A 15,902-nucleotide genomic window follows, 5' to 3' on the forward strand; every position below is an offset into this window, starting at 1 on the left:
AAAAAAATCACCTGCCCATCCATCTACTTACTCACTTTTTTATCAAAGTCACCCATCCATCTAGCCAACTGCTTACCCACCCACTCATCTACCCCAAAACATCACTAATTCATTCATCCAGGTGGTGTTTCTTAGCTGAAACACCACCTACCCATCTCCCCATGCATTCACCTATAATACCACCCAGAATACTTACCCATCTATTCAAAACACTTACTTTATCCATCCACTCCACTCCCATGCCATGTCATGCACCTACCTGTCCACACATCCATAACCTGCCTATCCCACCAGTGCATCATCCACCCTGCCCAAAACGTCACCTGTTTACCTATCTATATACTTATCCCCTGGTCTCCACCCACTCGTCCACCTGCCCATTCCCATTTGTCTTTCCAAATCATCTGTACCAGCCACTCAAAATATGTATTGACCTATTTAGCCACTGACTCATACAACTTTGCTATCCATCTATCCACCTAACCCCAACTTCCTGCCTGTTCCCCCATGAAATCATCCATAACACCCACCAACCACCTGACCACCAACCATCTATGCATCTTCCACAAAACACTCACCCACTTGTTTCATACACGATGTAAGTTCACATACAGGCCTTCCATGCACCCATCACCTACTCTACATGTACTTACGGTCCTTCCAATTTTCTACCAACCCCATCTGTCTGCCACAATCAGTTCACTTCAACTCCCAAAACAAAGCCCATGTCACCCAACCCCGCTGCCAATAACCAACTCCGAATCCACTTATCAGCCTACTTAATCAACTATCCACTTTTCCGTACTGTCAGCTTACCCCAACCTCCCATCATGAATGTCTTCTATGCCCACCCATCCCACCCTCAATTATCCCTCATGCCCCTACCTACCACTCATTCATATTTTTACAATCCATCCTAACTCCATCATTTCACCAATACGGTTGGGCACCACATCGCCTCTATAGCCCCAAACCTTCCCAAGGCTCCTGTTCTGTCTCTCGCCTGATACCCACTAATGTTTACACATACCCTCCTGCCATCCATCCACCCACACCCAGGCCTGATCCTGTGATCTTGGGACACCTCCACCTTGGGCTCTATCTTCCATCTGTTCCCGAAACTTAGGCCTAAGTTCTTTCTTTTTTTTTTTTTAACTCCGGCCTAAGTTCTAAACTGCCTTATTTCCAACCATTTACCTGCCCAAGATTAGATCAAATTCAGGAACTGATACTATTTAGGTGTGTGAGCTGGACATCAGGGAATGGTGACTCCCCCCATCTTGCTCATGGATTAAGGGGTGATAAGGTGTGACAAGTGCCTGTTGCATGGCAAGTGGGGAGGCTCTGAACTGGGGAACCAGTGGAGGGTGAGCCAGAAAGCACATGGAGCCTGGACTGTCACATCTCCATGGGGCAGGCCGCCCAGGCACCCTACCATGCACCAGGTTGATCTCAGAGCCCAGCAAGAGGATCTCATCAGCCAATCGCTGGGCAGTGGGCAGCACCTCCGTGTGGTGGGCGCTGATGAGGTATTGCACGAACTTCTGCAGCTGGTCCCGGTTCATCTGGGAGAGTGTCTCTGAGATGGGCAGCCGTAGCTCCACCTGGCAGGCATGCCGGATGCGGTACAGTGACAGGGCCACCACATGGGCGCAGTAGAAGAGGTCTCGGTTGTCACAGCCACAGCTCACAGATGTGATCTTGCAGCGGTCGAAGCTGATGGAGACGTGGTAGAGGCGCTCGGGCTCCCCAGGGCCCCCTGGCTCCCGGATGCTTCCACTCAAGTGGAACCCTAAGATTGAAGGCAAACCGATGGAGCTGTGCTACCCCAGAGATGGGCACTGTTGTACCAGTGAAACATCATACAAAGCCAGCTGAGTAACCCAGTACAAGTCACTTAACCTCTGTGCCTCAGTTTCCTCACCTGTCAAGTAGGAATAAACAGTAACATCCTCCTCATGTGTTTCTAACGAGTTAATGAGTTAATATATGTCAAATGCTTAGAATGTTGTCGGTATGTAATAAATCCTAAATAAACACAATTATGAATATTATCATCACAGCCAGGTTTTTCTGGGTTACCATGGAATACGGCACTGGCTCCAGGACTCCTGTCATTTCCTGGGAAGCCCAAGTCCCATGACACTTGAGTGAGGGGCTGATGTGACAGGCCCGGGGCTGGGCCCCATCGCCCCCTGCCCCTCCCTGGCCCCTGGGGAACCCAGATGCCAGGCTCATCCGACTGGTTGGGCAGCTCAGGCCCCAGCGGGTCCTGGCTGCGTCATGCGAGGAGACGGCGGCTTCCTCATACCGACTGGAGGTGGCCGGCTGGGCCATGTCCAGGCAAGGAGGCCTCCAGGCTGACAGAGTTCAGCAAGGGTCATCTCGGCCAGGCCTCCAGCTGGGAGACATGACCTACCCCCGAGGGAAGTATGATACTCTGAGTCTCACTTTTCTGGCTGAGCCTCCACTGGTCCCCTCTGAGTCCCAGTGCCTGAGGATGATAACCTTTCCTCCCCTCTCCCTCACTGCCGCCCCCAATCTGGGTTCTGCGCTCCTTCCTTTCTTTCTGGTTCAAACTTTCCCCCAGCTGCTCCTGGACTCCCTCTATCTGAGGGAGCTCTAAACCTCTCTCCCATGTGCTATTGAATCCTGCTGCCCACTAGCTAAAGGTCACCCCTCATGCTGATCCCAAACTTCCACCCTATACTCTCAACGGAGCCCCACTGTCAGCTCTAAAACCATCTTTGAGCACTGGCTCTTTAAGTCTTGTATTAATCTCTACTTGTCTCCCTTTCAGGCCTAAGACCATCTGGCCCCCACAGCTTGAGGTACAGGATCATCTTCACTTCTGCTCTAAATCTCAGTGCCAAAGCGTCACTGGGTCCCCTTTCCTGTGGTCTGGAGCCTCCCTCCTCTTACTTCTGGCTTACAATTGCTCCTTGATGCAGCTCCTTAGACCTGCCCTCTGTCTCGTCTCGCCATCAATTCCCCACCCCTCCAACTAAGCTGTGAAAGGCGTCCACAACCTTTCTCCATTAGCTTAACCCACACCCAACACTGAGCATGTAGTCGGAGGTCTAGAACCTCATTGCACTTTCTTAACCTCTAGCGCCAATCACCAGACGTGAGTAACAACCTCACCTGTCTTCTGCCTATATTTAGGGATCTCTCATCCCCCTTTCTAGTTCACCACCTTCTCGTTGCCCCCCTGCGCCCCATTTGAGTCCACAGCCTGAAGTCTAGGCAGATCCCTAATCTCAAACTGATAGGATCTCATACAACCCTCCCTGAGTACTGATGCCTGAGGTCTGGGAGCTCCCCTCCACTGGCCCAGGTCTCCCCCCAATTCCCCTTCTCCAAGCAGGTTCTAAGCCTCTTGGCCTCCTCAGTAGGGGTGGGGGGCAAGCACTCACCCACTTGCAGGACTCGGTCTACAGCCCCGCTCTGCAGGAGGTGCAGACCACGAGTGAAGGGCACCCGGGCGTCATGCTCGCCCTCTGGGGGCTGGTAGCCCAGCGATGAGTACATACATATCTCCCGTTCACTACGTGGAAACGACCAAAACACAATGCGCTTCTGAACTGGTTCTGGAACCCGGGAGAACCGCTCCTCAACCTAGAGGAAGAGTTGCTGGGTTAGAAATCTGGATTTGAATCCTGGCTTTTCATTTATGAACAGTAAGACCCTGCCAACTCACTTCACTCCAGTTTTCTCAATACAGGAATGTTAACACTATCTGCCTCCTGGTGTAGGTGAAGATTAAATATGCATCCTCATAAACACCTGCCAACAGTTAGCATTCTAGAATTTTCTGTATTCTCCTTCCTGGATGTCAGATCTCAGGGACTGACCAGTTTTCAAGGAGGCAGGAGGAAAGAAGATGAAAGTGGTAATAATGATCAATCTTAGTCCACACTAAACAATATGCTTTAAGTGCAATTTCCCTTAATTCTTACAGCAACAGTCCAATGACACAAATCATGACCCTATTTTACAGCCAGGGGAATCTGAGGCTCTGAGGTAGGGTGACTCTACTTGTTCTGGGTCCCGTAGCTGGTGAGCTCCCACTCCTAAGGCAGGCACAGATTGCTCCAGCTTCCTTTCCAAGCCCCTCTCCTAAGAAGGGCCCCAGGGAAGGGAGGCTGTCTTGCCTGGTCTTCCTGTGGGCTCTGGGCAGTGACCTAAGCTGGTTGAGCCTGTGTTCCAATCCGGGTTTGCTATATACTGCTGGGTGACCCTGGGCAAGTTTCTCAACCCCTCTGTGCCCCAGTTTCCTCAAAGTGGGAACAAGATCAACAACTCCCTAAGGGTTGCTGAGGATTCCACAGCTACTACCAAGCATGAGCTTCCTAGTGCCCAGCCTGGATAGGGCAGGTACATGAGGGCCCTGAGATGGTTTTAGGATTTTTCTGGGTGTCTCATATACAATGAAGAGGTCTGGGTTTCAGAGGGAAGTGGGAGGGCCAGTGACTGGTTCAGGCCTTGGGGACAGTTGGCAGATGACTAAGGAGGGATTTTCCAGGCCATGAATCAGAGCCTGCCCCATCCATACTTGGCTAATACCCATCAGTTCTAGTAGACTGCATAACTACAGAAAGGGGCCAAAGGACAACCCCCCACTTCCCCCCAAGCCAGAGCCCATGGAGGCATCAGAAGGCTTACACAAGTCTAGAACACATTCCCATTTCCTCAGGAGCTCAAATACAGCTGGGAGAGGGGACTTCAGGGCCTGAGTCCTGGGGTATCTTGGCAGAATCTCCAGAATCCCCAGAAGTAGGGTTCCAGGTGCATTTGCCCAACTATGGGGACCTAGGTCCCATTTCTGCTGTCCTACTGCTGCCCTGTGAACAGATGGGGGTGGCTGGGGAGCAGGGGTGGATGCTCTTTGGGATATGGGGGAAGAAGGTCCTGGCAGTTATATAGCCAATCAGGAGAGGCTTAGAACTCCAGGTAGGAGGTGGTCCTAGGAGTACAGTGTGTATGTAAGGAGTTGGGCCTGAAAGAAGGATCTAGAAGAGGAAAGGAAGGGGGTTCCCAAGGGACAAGAGGGTTCTGGAAGTTGAAGGGCAGGAAGGGACTTTAAGAGAACTTAATGTCTTTAGGCTGGGGTTTACAGAAATGGGGTCCTTAAACTGGTGTGAAAAACAGAGATATAGGGGTCAACAAGTGGGGAGTGAATGTCTCCAGGGGCTGAGATCAGGGGTGTTCCAAGCAGGGGCAACTTGTAAAAGTTGGAGAGAGTAGTGAGGATTGAATGGGATGTCCCAATTGGAGTATGAGGAGGAAGTAGGAAAAGAGGGGTACCCAGGGTTGGGAGGGGAACCTGGGAAGGTGAAAAAAGAACAGTCCTGAATTGGGATCTGGTAACCGAGAGCATCCCTGAATCTGGTGGACTACAGGGGAGGGGTGGTGGAGAAGGAATGGGGATGGGTGACGGGGTGAGAAGGGGTGAAAGAGGGGGTGTCTTGGGCAGGGTTAGGGATCTTGGAGAAGATCTCAGGCGCTGTCTCTGAAGAGGGCAGGTCCGGAGAATGGGGGATGGGGAAGGGGAGGAGAAGGGATGTCCGGGAAGGTCAGGGGGTGCGTCACCTCCCTCCGTCCCGCCTCGGTCACCTGTTCGAAGGCCCAGCTCTCGGCTACTCGCTTGGCGCTGAGGTCCAGCAGCGCCTCGGGCCGGCCCCGGCCACGCATGGCCCCGGCCCCGGCATCACGCTCCTCCGGTCCCGCGGGGCAGCCCCGGCTCCGCTTGGCCGCGGGGGGGTCCATCCGGCTGGGCCGGGGCCGGGGCGGGCCCTGTTGAGGGGGTTGGTCCGATGCCCGTTCCGTTTCACCGGCTCCCGCAACCCCGGTCAGCTTTCCAGTCCTTTCTCCGCGATCTGCCGCCACCGGACCCCTGCCGCGCCCACCCCCGCCCCGCGCCGGGTCGGCCGGGTGATGCGGCCCCTTTAAGACTCTTCACAACAATGAAGCTGCCTGGGCTGCCGCTTTATCCTCCGCCGTCGTCCCGCCCCCGCCGCCCTTCCCCATTGGCCCCCCCCTCGGCCTCCGAGGTCCTCCTTCGCCATTGGCTTTACTGCCAGACCCGTCTCCAAACTGTCGTTGATCATTCGTTGGATCTGCTGCCTGTTTTTTCGAGACAGCCCAATCATAGTACTCAGCGAGAGCGGCTGTCAATCATGGGACACCAGAGACCAATCATAGTTGGAGGGCCCCCAGCGATGCAGGCCTTATGCGGAGTTTCGGGGCGGGCCCTGGATTCATTCACAACATTCCTCCCCCACCCCCCTCGGGCTGGACAGCGCGCCCGGGGCAGCTGGGGCTGCGCCCACACACGGCTTTGTTTACTGAGGGTCGCTTCCGGGCGCCGCAAGGGGACAATCAACTCAGCTCAGCCAGGGAGCGAGACAGAGGGGCGGGTTCCTGGGGCTCCGCCCTTCCACCCTCTGGGCTGTGTGACGGTATAAACTATCTAAGGCTCTCTGGGCGAGCGTAGAGTCGAATTTAGATACTTGCCTGGAAGGGGGAATCAGGAGCGATTAGTAACTCTTACGGGAGGTACACACCTCTGATCCAGAAATAGGGTCCAATTCAGATTCATCCTTGAGTCGCACGCTAAGAACCCCCGTTCTATTCTATGTCCTGCATATTACGTGAATAATATAAATTGCTGCTTTTCAACCATTTTTGACTTATTAAAATGGCAGATTAAAGACAACATTTTAAAAGGATAGGATAGGTTTATTAGGAAAAGAAGAGAGAGGCAACTGTGTAGTCGTAGGTGGGTAGGAGAATTGCTAAAATAATCAGTTTCTTAAGCTTCAGCATAATGCATGTACAATCTGATGACCTTTGATTATATTTATCTGACCCAGCTCTCTGGCCTGGAAGCCAGTCAGGAGCTTCATTGCAGTCACTGCTCATCCCCATCCTCCTCTCCAGGTCCTTAGAGAACCCTGCAGCTTCCCCTTCACTACACTCCTGTTTGCATTTCTTTGTTTCAACTTTATATTTCTGTCTCTAACCCCCAGCCAAGCCCGAGTAGTTAGTCTAGCTGGTGCATTGTTCTCCCACCAGCTCCAGAATATACAGGATACAGCAGTCACTCAGTCTATGACTTGCTGACTGAACCAACTCATGCTTGGCCCAGATTCCACTGAAATGATCTAGAACTGGAGGAACCCAAGCTGGCCCCCAAGGGGCTTGAGTCTGCCCCTACCACCTGTATGGAAATGCTAGTGCTTTTTCCTTTTAGTAACTTCCAGTTTCACAGCTGCACTTTCAGGCCAATCCCCAAGCCACCAGTCTAACTCTAGCCATCAAACTTCTAACATGCTCTGTCCAGTGTGATCACCACTGGTCATTAGTGGCCTTTCAATCCCAATGGGGACTGCCTGAATTGGGCTGTGTTGTAATGTAAAACATAAAGTAGGTTCTGGCAATTTAGTAGGAAAAATGAGGGCAATTTATCTCATTCAGAATTTTTATTGATGTGGTATTATTTGAGAGAAATTTGGGTTAAGTAAATACACTGTTAAAATTAATTTCACCTATATTTTTATTATGTGATACCAGGACATTTAAAATTACAAACGCAGTTCCCATTTGTAATTTCTGATTGACGGTGGTCCTGAGAAAGCACGGTCAGCTATACAATGACAACAACAAAGGATAATAATGACTGCTTATGTGATGCTCCAGGTGATCATATACGTGGTATATGATGGAGGTGAGTTAAACTGAAAAGTGTGAGTTTCACTTCCATTTCTAAGACAAAGAGACTGAGGCCTTGAAAGGGAATCCTTGCCTGAAGAAGTCAGGTGGACTGCTCTGGGGTTCAAGACTCATTGCTGCTTCTCTTTCTTGCAAAATTTTTGAGGCAAAGGTAGATGGAAGGAGTATAAATAATGGGTTAGGGGAAAAGGTAGGGAGGACTTCAGCTAACCCTGTTTCAGGAGCTCCCCTGGCAAACAAAAACCCAGGGCTTTTCCCAGCAGCACCTTCAGCATCTGGTGTGTAGCTATGTCAGCTAAGCCAGGTTCCTGAGGAGGAGTGGGCATCCCATATTGAGATATTGACTCAAGGTCACTTCAGGATTCAGCTTGTTGACTTTAGGAGGAATAGAAAAAGGGTCATCACAAGGTGAGGATGTTTCATTTTATTCTTTTTTTTTTTTAATTTTTTTTAAAGATTTATTTATTTGTTCATACAGAACTGGGGTACAGGCCAGAGGCTCAGGGGCGGTGAGAGGCTTCACCAGAGACAGAGTGGGGAGCAGAACAGGCAGATCGACGAAGTACACTGCTGAGGGGAGCAGCAGGCGGGTCAGGAGAGGTCTGGCTCGCCATGTGGTCTCCTCCAGGGCAGGCGGCAGGCGGGAATCGAACTCATACGGAAGTGGCTTCAGATTCTCAGTGCTGTGCTTTAACCCGCTGCACCACCAGGGAGGGCCATTTTATTCTTTTTTTTATAGATTTATTTATGCATACAAAAACTGCAGTATAGGGCAGAGGGAGGCATTGGTGGATTCACCAGAGACCGAGTGGGGAGTAGAACAGGCAGATCTGAGATACACTGGGAGCAGTGGGCAAGACAGGAGAGGTCTGCTTCAACATGTGGGTCAGCTCCCTGACTGGGGATGGAACTTGTGCTGCAGTGGCTGCAAATAGCTTTATAGTGCTGTCTTAACCCCTTGTTATACCATGAAGATCCTCATTTTGTTCTTTAACATAGTTAAAAATATCATCACCACCCCAATCTCATAGATGAGAAAACCTGGGCACAGAAAGGCCAAGTAGCTTAGCCAGGTTCCATAGCTGGAAGTGCTTAGTCATTTCTGGGCTCAGCCATCCCAGTCCCCATCACACCAATCTTCCAGAATGCTATTGCTGGCCTCAAAGGAATGTACAGAGGCAAAAACTGCTCAAAACTGTTATTGTTGGCCTTTTGTTTGGATAACATGCTTCAGATATTCAGTGGTGGGAAGACACCATCTTGGCTGCTTTTTTTTTTTTTTAAAGGTTTACTTATTTATTCATATGGAAGTGGGGTACAGGCCAGAGATGTAGAGGGTGAGAGGATTCACCAGAGACAGAGAGGGGAGCAGAACAGGCAGATCGCCAAAGTACACTGCTGAGGGGATCAGCGGGCAGGTCAGGAGAGGTCTCCTCACCATGTGGAGCTCCTCTGGGGCAGGCGGGAATCGAACTCATGCAGAAGTGGCTTTAGCTTCTTAGTGCTGTGCTTGCTGTGCTTTAACCTGCTGCGCCACCAGGGAGAGCCTTGGCTGCCTTTTTGTTTAGAACTTCTGAACACTGTGGACTCTAGGGTGAGATAACTGGCCACTTGTGGCCTCAGTGACTTTTTGTTAAATAAATCCCATTATTATTCCCTGAACGTGAATGGTCTTACAATTATGCGTGAAGAGCTCAGACAATGCCCAGTACACTATCTGGCTGTGCCTTGGCAGTTTTAATACCCCTTATTGCCTGGTAACAGTATAGCACACAGTAGAATATCACTCAACGATTAATAAATACAACAAATTGGGCCCCCCCTGGTGGCAAAACGGGTTAAAGCACAGCACTATGAAGCTATTTGTAGTTACTGCAGCTCAAGTTCAATCCTCTGCCAGGGAGGTGATCCACGTGAGAGCCAGCAGACCTCTCCTGTCTCTCCTGCTGCTCACCTCAGCAGTGTATTTCAGTGGAACTACCTGTTCTGCTCCCCACTCTGTCTCTGGTGAATTCTCTCACCCCTCCACACCCCCCACATCTGGCCTATATCCCAGTTCTGTATGCATAAATAAATCTTAAAAAAAAAAAAACACAGCAAATTGACAAATCTCAGAAACATTTTGTTGAGCAAAACAATCCAGACATAAAAGTAAATCACGATTCTCTTTATATAAAACTCAAGAACAGAAAAATGAATCTATAATGATAGAAAAATCCACATTGTGGTTGACGGAACTTAAGGAGGGGTGTGGATGACTTGAGGACACAAAACTTTCTGGATCTTGCAAATATCTTGTATCTTCACTGGGCAATAGTCTCTTGGGCGACAATTGTCAAAAATCATTGATCTCTTCAATTATCAATTTTACCTCAGTATAGGTGGGGGGTAGGTTGGCAAATTTTAATACAACAAAGAATAAAATAAACGACAAAACACCCGGGCCTTGGCTTTGTGTTCTAAACCTGCATCTCAGTGTCTGATTCAGGACAAGACTCTTCAGCAAATGAGAACCGATGCTTAAGACCACTTCTCATTCACTCCCTGAGCGTCCCTTTCTGCATTGCCGTTGCAAACCATCTTTTCCTTGCCAGAGTCATTCCCACAGTCCTTTCAGAGCCCTTCCTTTAGGGGGTCCGGGGGGACTGCGGGCTGATGCCCACTCCCAAGCCCAGAGTTCGGAACCCAACGTAGAGGCCACATTCCATAACGGCAAGACGCTAGCCACAGGCCAGTCGCCTGGCTTCGCCGCCAGTACTAAACATGAAGCCGCCCGCCCAAGGCAAAACCCAGGTCACGTGACGGCGTGCCGGGCTCAGCCCACTCCCGCGCCTACTTTTAGACTGACCAATGAACCCGCGCCATGGGCACGCCCTCTTTCCTTTTTCCACCAATAGTTTCTCAACGCTTCCCGCAAGTTCCAATCACCGCTTCCTTCTCTCTTGAATGAAAAGCCAGAGATCCAGTGAGGGGGTTACAGTCGGACGCCGGAGGCAGGAAGCTCGGTAGCTCGAGTGGGGGCGCGAGACCAATACCCGAGTCGAGCGGCTCTCCTCGAAGCACGCGGAGGCGAACGGGAACCAGGTAGGCGGCGGGGCTGCGGCGCGGGTCCGCAGTGCGGCCTTGGGTCTGCGGACGATGTTGCGGGGAGACGCCGAGGGTTAAGGAGAGCTGAGGGGGGCGGGGTGGCTGGGGTGTCCCGCGCGTGCGGCGGTGGCCGTTGGAGGTCGGGGCGCATGCGCGAGGGGCTGGCCGGCCGTTGGCGCGCGGGCGCGTGGCCCGCTTCCGGGAGGGGCTGTCATGGCGGCCCCCGGCCAAGCAGAGTTCGGGGGAGGTTTCTTCCTGTCGGCGAAGAAGCTGAACCCGTGGGGGGCCTTTGGCGCATGGCGGGTGGAGTGGCTGAGCTCGGAGGGCGAAGGCTAGGTCTGACTAGTTTGTCGGAGAAACCAGGGTTGCAGACGGGTTGGGCTGCTCGGAAAGGAGCCCCCCCACCTCAGTCTCTCTGCTCTGCGTTTAGACGTTCTGGGTATCTGCGATTTGGGGCAAGACAGATCGTCTTTGGAAATAGTCCAGTAGGGAACAAAATTCGAATTCGGAATTCTCCCCGGGGCATTTGAGTGTCACTGAGTAGCGTTGGTGCTTTCCAGGTTCACGCTTCTTGGCTTGGGCCGGCAACAGCCACCCCTTCAGAAAGGAACAAAGCCCGCCAAATCCGCTCTTGACCTAATTGTCTAGCTTTAGATCCTATCCCGTCTGGCCACTTACAAAATGTTGTGCCCCAAAATCTGTCCCCAAGTCTCTTCATGAAACAAAGAGACGGGGATTGACCTTATTTCTTTTATGTTCACCTTTGCAGTCACCGAGATTTGAAGCCCTGAGCAGATGACACAGAATACCCAGAAAAGATGGTCCCACCCTATGGTGGTCCACCTTCTTCTCTATTTAATGCCTCCACCCTAGTTAATCTTAATCCTCTTTTTTTTTTTAAGTGAATGTCTTCTACCCACCCACCATCATATTACAGTAGTTATTATTTCTTGGGCAAATCCTCGTTGAGTCACTCAACTAGAATAAATAGCCACAGGTTCTTGGCTGCTTAGCAAATAAAGTGAAAACTCTAGATCTAACCAGCCTTCACCTGAACCAGCCAGATGCTCTCTCCGGCCTCCAAAAGGATGCTTTTTTGGGCTCACTTCTAGCTTCTTGTTCTCCTTGCTGGCTGGGAAAGCGCCCCTTCTCTTTTTTTGCCAGTCATATTTATCATGACTCATGCTGGATGGCCCTTTTCATAATTTGATGAGCATGAAAGCTGGCTTTAGCCCCCAAATTCTGTCATAAGGCCTTGATTCTAGTTCATTCATTCAATCATTACTAGCTTAAGTAATGTATGCCAGCTCCTGTGCTGGGTGCTGGGTTGGGCAAGGGATTGACATGACTGGAGGGGATGCTGGCAGCAAATTCCCTTCTAAAGCAATATGAGACAGGAGGTTTGTGATGGTCCAGGCTCAGGAATAGCAAGTACAATGGTGCTGAGGTGTGTTAGTTGTGTGCAGTTAATGAGGGGTATGGGAGAGTTGAGGGCTGAGCACAGAGGGGCTCAGGTTCTGTACGTCCTGGTAAGCCATAGTGAGGACTCTTATTCTGAGCAGAGTGTAGAGGTTCTCTTTGGCTGCCATGGAGAGTGGACAAAGTAGAGTGGGGGGTTGGAAAATAGGGATGTGGGGGGTTGGAAAATAGGTATTGGTGAGATTATTGGCATTACCCAGGGAAGAGATGATGGCACCCAACATGCCCATTACCTAACTGGTAGCTTAACACAGGAATATATTCAGAAAAATGTGTTTTTGTGGAGATTCTTTCCTTATGTAGACATCATAGAATGTAATTAAACTAAAGTGGTATATTCTTACTACATATCTAGGCTATATGGTAGAACCTGTGAGCATCATGTTTGACTGAAACATCAAATGTTGCATGGCTGTACTGGTACAAGAGAATATTAATCAGCCATGAAATGTGGTTAAGTACTGATACACTGCAAAGTCGGTGAACATTGAAAATATGATATCAGTGAAAGAATCCAGTCACAGTCAGAGTGTATGCTTCCAATAATAAAATAATGCCCAAATCGGCAAATCTGCTGGAGAAGGCACTGCTACCTTCCTCAGGCCCAGGGTACCTCCTTGCAGACCCTGTGGGTCTCCATCCCCACTCATGCCCCCCATTTTACCCTCTTGGAAAGGGAGGGGGCAAGAAAGAACGGTGGCTATTCTTGAGACCAGACTCACCTGTTGGGCCCCTCTGGTGGATTGCCCCAGTTTTGGTTGCCAGAGAGGTGGGCAGTACTGGCCAGCCCAGGGTGAGCACAGGAGGGTTCTCCCCCAACCCTGCATCCTTATCCTTCCACCCCCACACATGCCACCCACCCCAGGAAAAACAACAGGCAAATCCACAGAACAGAAAGTAGATTCGTGCTTGGGGGAGGGGGTAGGCTGATTCATTAAAAGTATAGCATCTTGAGGTGATGAAATGTCCTAAAACTGACAACAATCGCACATGCCTGTGATTACACTGAAAACCACTGAACTATAATTTTAAGTGGTGAATATCTCGATGAAACAATTCTAACTTAACAAAAAAAGCCGATGGCAGCTGGGGCCCACCAAGGAGCAAGAGTGAGAAGTTGCCTGATTGACCTAGAGGTATGTTGATTGATTGGACAGAGAGGGTAGAGAGAAAGGCCACCCTTGAGAGAAAGGGACCCCCTTTTCTGAGATGGGTAAAACAGGCCTTTGTGGAAAAACAGGTTCTGTTCTTGGTGGTGGTTTGAATTCAACATTTAAAAGGGAGCTGTAGAAGAGATAACTAGCTGGGTAACTGCTCTGGAGTCGAGGAGAGAGGTTACTGAGAGACAGTTTGAGAGGCATACACATGGATGTGGTGACAGCTTTGGGGCCAGATGAAGCCAAGAGAGATCACTGACAGCGGGGTCAGAAGCAGCCTCCATTCAGCTCAGGAAGAAGCAGATTGCTGCAGTACTTCTACCCTGAGCTGGAGGCTGGGTGGGGAGGGAGGAAAATGACTCTTCTCAAGTTTGGGTCCCCTGTAACATGGCTTGCACCCAGAAGATGTACTGTGTATGTTGGGTTAAATAAGCCCTGGAGGTAAGCTGAGCTTTGTATTCATTTACCATCTCAGCTTTATTTTTACTGGCCCAGGCCCAAAGGGATGCCTTTTCATAAGAGCACTTAATTATTCCCTTGTGCAGACCACAAATAGCGGAGGAGCAGCAGGGTGGAGCACACCCTGCTCTCGCAAACAGGCTCCCTAGCAGCTCCAGCTCTAGGTCTCAGGGGTCCTTGCTCCATGCAGACCAGGTGGGTTCCTTGGGGAGTGACAAGGAGGAGGCTCCTTTACTAGGGTGGTCTGAGGCAATTCATTGGCCATGAAAGAAGCATTGGTGCCAAGAGCCAGGCACAGCCAGATCCTGATGGTGGCAGTGGGGCACCAAAACTAAGGGTACAGCTTGCGGAGTCTGGCCCAGCCAGGCTGAAGGTGGTGTGGAGTGACAATAGACAGTGACCACTAGAGAGGCCTGGGAGGGCTGTGGGGGGAATTGAAGATTGAGCTTTCATTTGGGCTGGGGGTCAAGAAGGGTGTACCTTTCTGTAGGGAGAGGGAGACAGAGGGGGTGTGGTATAGAGGAAGGTGAGGAGCTGTGGTCACCACAGGCTGAAGCTGGGAGGTGCTGCTCAGTAGAGCTGGGACCTGCTGCAGATCCATCTGCTGTGAGTGGAGCTGGGACTTGCTGCAGACCCATCTGCTATGAGTGGGTTCTCATTTCTGCACTTGTCCCCTTGATCCTGCACTCCCTTCCCAGCACCATGGCAGAACAGGATGTGGAGAATGAGCTTCTGGACTATGAGGAAGATGAAGAGCCCCAGGCGCCTGCAGAGAGCACTCCAGCTCCCCCTAAGAAAGATGTCAAGGGTTCCTACGTCTCCATCCACAGCTCAGGCTTCCGGGACTTTCTGCTGAAGCCGGAGCTCCTGAGGGCCATAGTGGACTGTGGCTTTGAGCACCCATCAGAGGGTATGTATCCTGGCTCCCTTGTGCTAAGCTTTTTTCCTTGCCCTTGTGTGTGTGTGTGTCAGCATCTATGTGAAGCCTGCAGGAGGGAGCGTTGGTTTTTAACCACTTTTACCCTATTATTCTCAGTGCAGCACGAGTGCATTCCTCAGGCCATTCTGGGCATGGATGTCTTGTGCCAGGCCAAGTCAGGGATGGGCAAGACGGCAGTCTTTGTGCTGGCCACCCTGCAGCAGATCGAGCCTGTCAACGGACAGGTAGGTGGGTGGACAGGTTAAAAGCTCTTTTTGTGTGCCCTTTGACATTACATAATTACTAAGTGACAAAACCTGAAAACACCCCTACATCAAGAGATAAAAGTGAAAAGTACCCTCAGTTTTACCATCTAGGGACATGGCTTTTAGTTCAGTGTGTACGTTTGTGAAGGGAGATTCCAGCAGCAAGGCTGCTGCTAACGGTGCTGGCAGGCGAAGCTGCCTGCTCATGTCGTAAGGGTATGTTCCGCTGTGCTGAGGACTAATTTAGGCGAATTCCAGTGTTTTGCTTTTTTCAGGCACACATCCTTGAGGGTATGTAAGCCCTCATTGCCTTAAGGTGGTTGGTGAGGACAGGTACCCTGTGTGTGGGGCGGAGTTTATAGGAAGGGAACAGTGTGTAGTTGCTGTGTTTGGTATTGGGGAAGAAGGCATGGCAGCTATCCCCAGCGGTCAGTCAGCCAGAGGAAACCTCCAGTATGTTGATGGCACCGTCTAGGCGGGACAGAACCAATCGTCTTGAGAGGAGGCAGGACTGTGGAGGTAGAGGCATTTAGACTGAACCTTGGCATGATTCAAACTTGGAAAGGCAGGGCCTGGCGGGCAGGGGGCCAGCTATTGTGGGGAGGAATAATGACACTGCCTTGAGTGTGTCTCACTGACCCACCTCCCAGGTAACAGTCTTGGTGATGTGCCACACACGGGAGCTAGCCTTTCAGATCAGCAAGGAATATGAGCGCTTCTCCAAGTACATGCCTAGTGTCAAGGTGAGTGCCCTCTGGCCAGCCAGTCACCACGTGGTCTTCTGCAGTTTTGCTGGGCTCA

At 50.9% G+C, this 15,902-nt stretch overlaps 2 protein-coding genes across 3 annotated transcripts in view; one reads left to right on the forward strand and one right to left on the reverse strand.

Moving 5' to 3' along the window:
• Positions 1 to 5,920, reverse strand: part of ZSWIM4 (zinc finger, SWIM-type containing 4) — a 24,405-nt gene extending 18,485 nt beyond the window's left edge. Inside the window, exons 1-3 of one of the 2 annotated variants that reach the window (XM_012729058.1) lie at positions 5,617 to 5,920; positions 3,417 to 3,618; positions 1,436 to 1,792 (exon numbers count right to left, since the gene is read on the reverse strand). In XM_012729058.1, the coding sequence (XP_012584512.1) occupies positions 1,436 to 1,792; positions 3,417 to 3,618; positions 5,617 to 5,769 (712 nt within the window). In that variant the 5' untranslated portion in view covers positions 5,770 to 5,920. The remainder of the gene's footprint in view (positions 1 to 1,435; positions 1,793 to 3,416; positions 3,619 to 5,616) is intronic. The other variant, XM_004688695.2, reaches the window with a different exon arrangement.
• A 1,753-nt stretch (positions 5,921 to 7,673) lies between these two features.
• The window catches only part of LOC105854017 (ATP-dependent RNA helicase DDX39A-like), a 19,872-nt gene continuing 11,643 nt past the window's right edge, over positions 7,674 to 15,902 (forward strand). The window contains exons 1-5 of the mRNA XM_012728944.1: positions 7,674 to 7,729; positions 10,632 to 10,818; positions 14,615 to 14,826; positions 14,953 to 15,080; positions 15,752 to 15,844. Of these exons, the coding sequence (XP_012584398.1) occupies positions 14,619 to 14,826; positions 14,953 to 15,080; positions 15,752 to 15,844 (429 nt within the window). The 5' untranslated portion in view covers positions 7,674 to 7,729; positions 10,632 to 10,818; positions 14,615 to 14,618. The remainder of the gene's footprint in view (positions 7,730 to 10,631; positions 10,819 to 14,614; positions 14,827 to 14,952; positions 15,081 to 15,751; positions 15,845 to 15,902) is intronic.

This window comes from Condylura cristata, unplaced genomic scaffold (genome assembly GCF_000260355.1).
Source record: "Condylura cristata isolate star-nosed mole 26May11 unplaced genomic scaffold, ConCri1.0 scaffold00024, whole genome shotgun sequence".
Taxonomy (NCBI): Eukaryota; Metazoa; Chordata; class Mammalia; order Eulipotyphla; family Talpidae; genus Condylura; species Condylura cristata.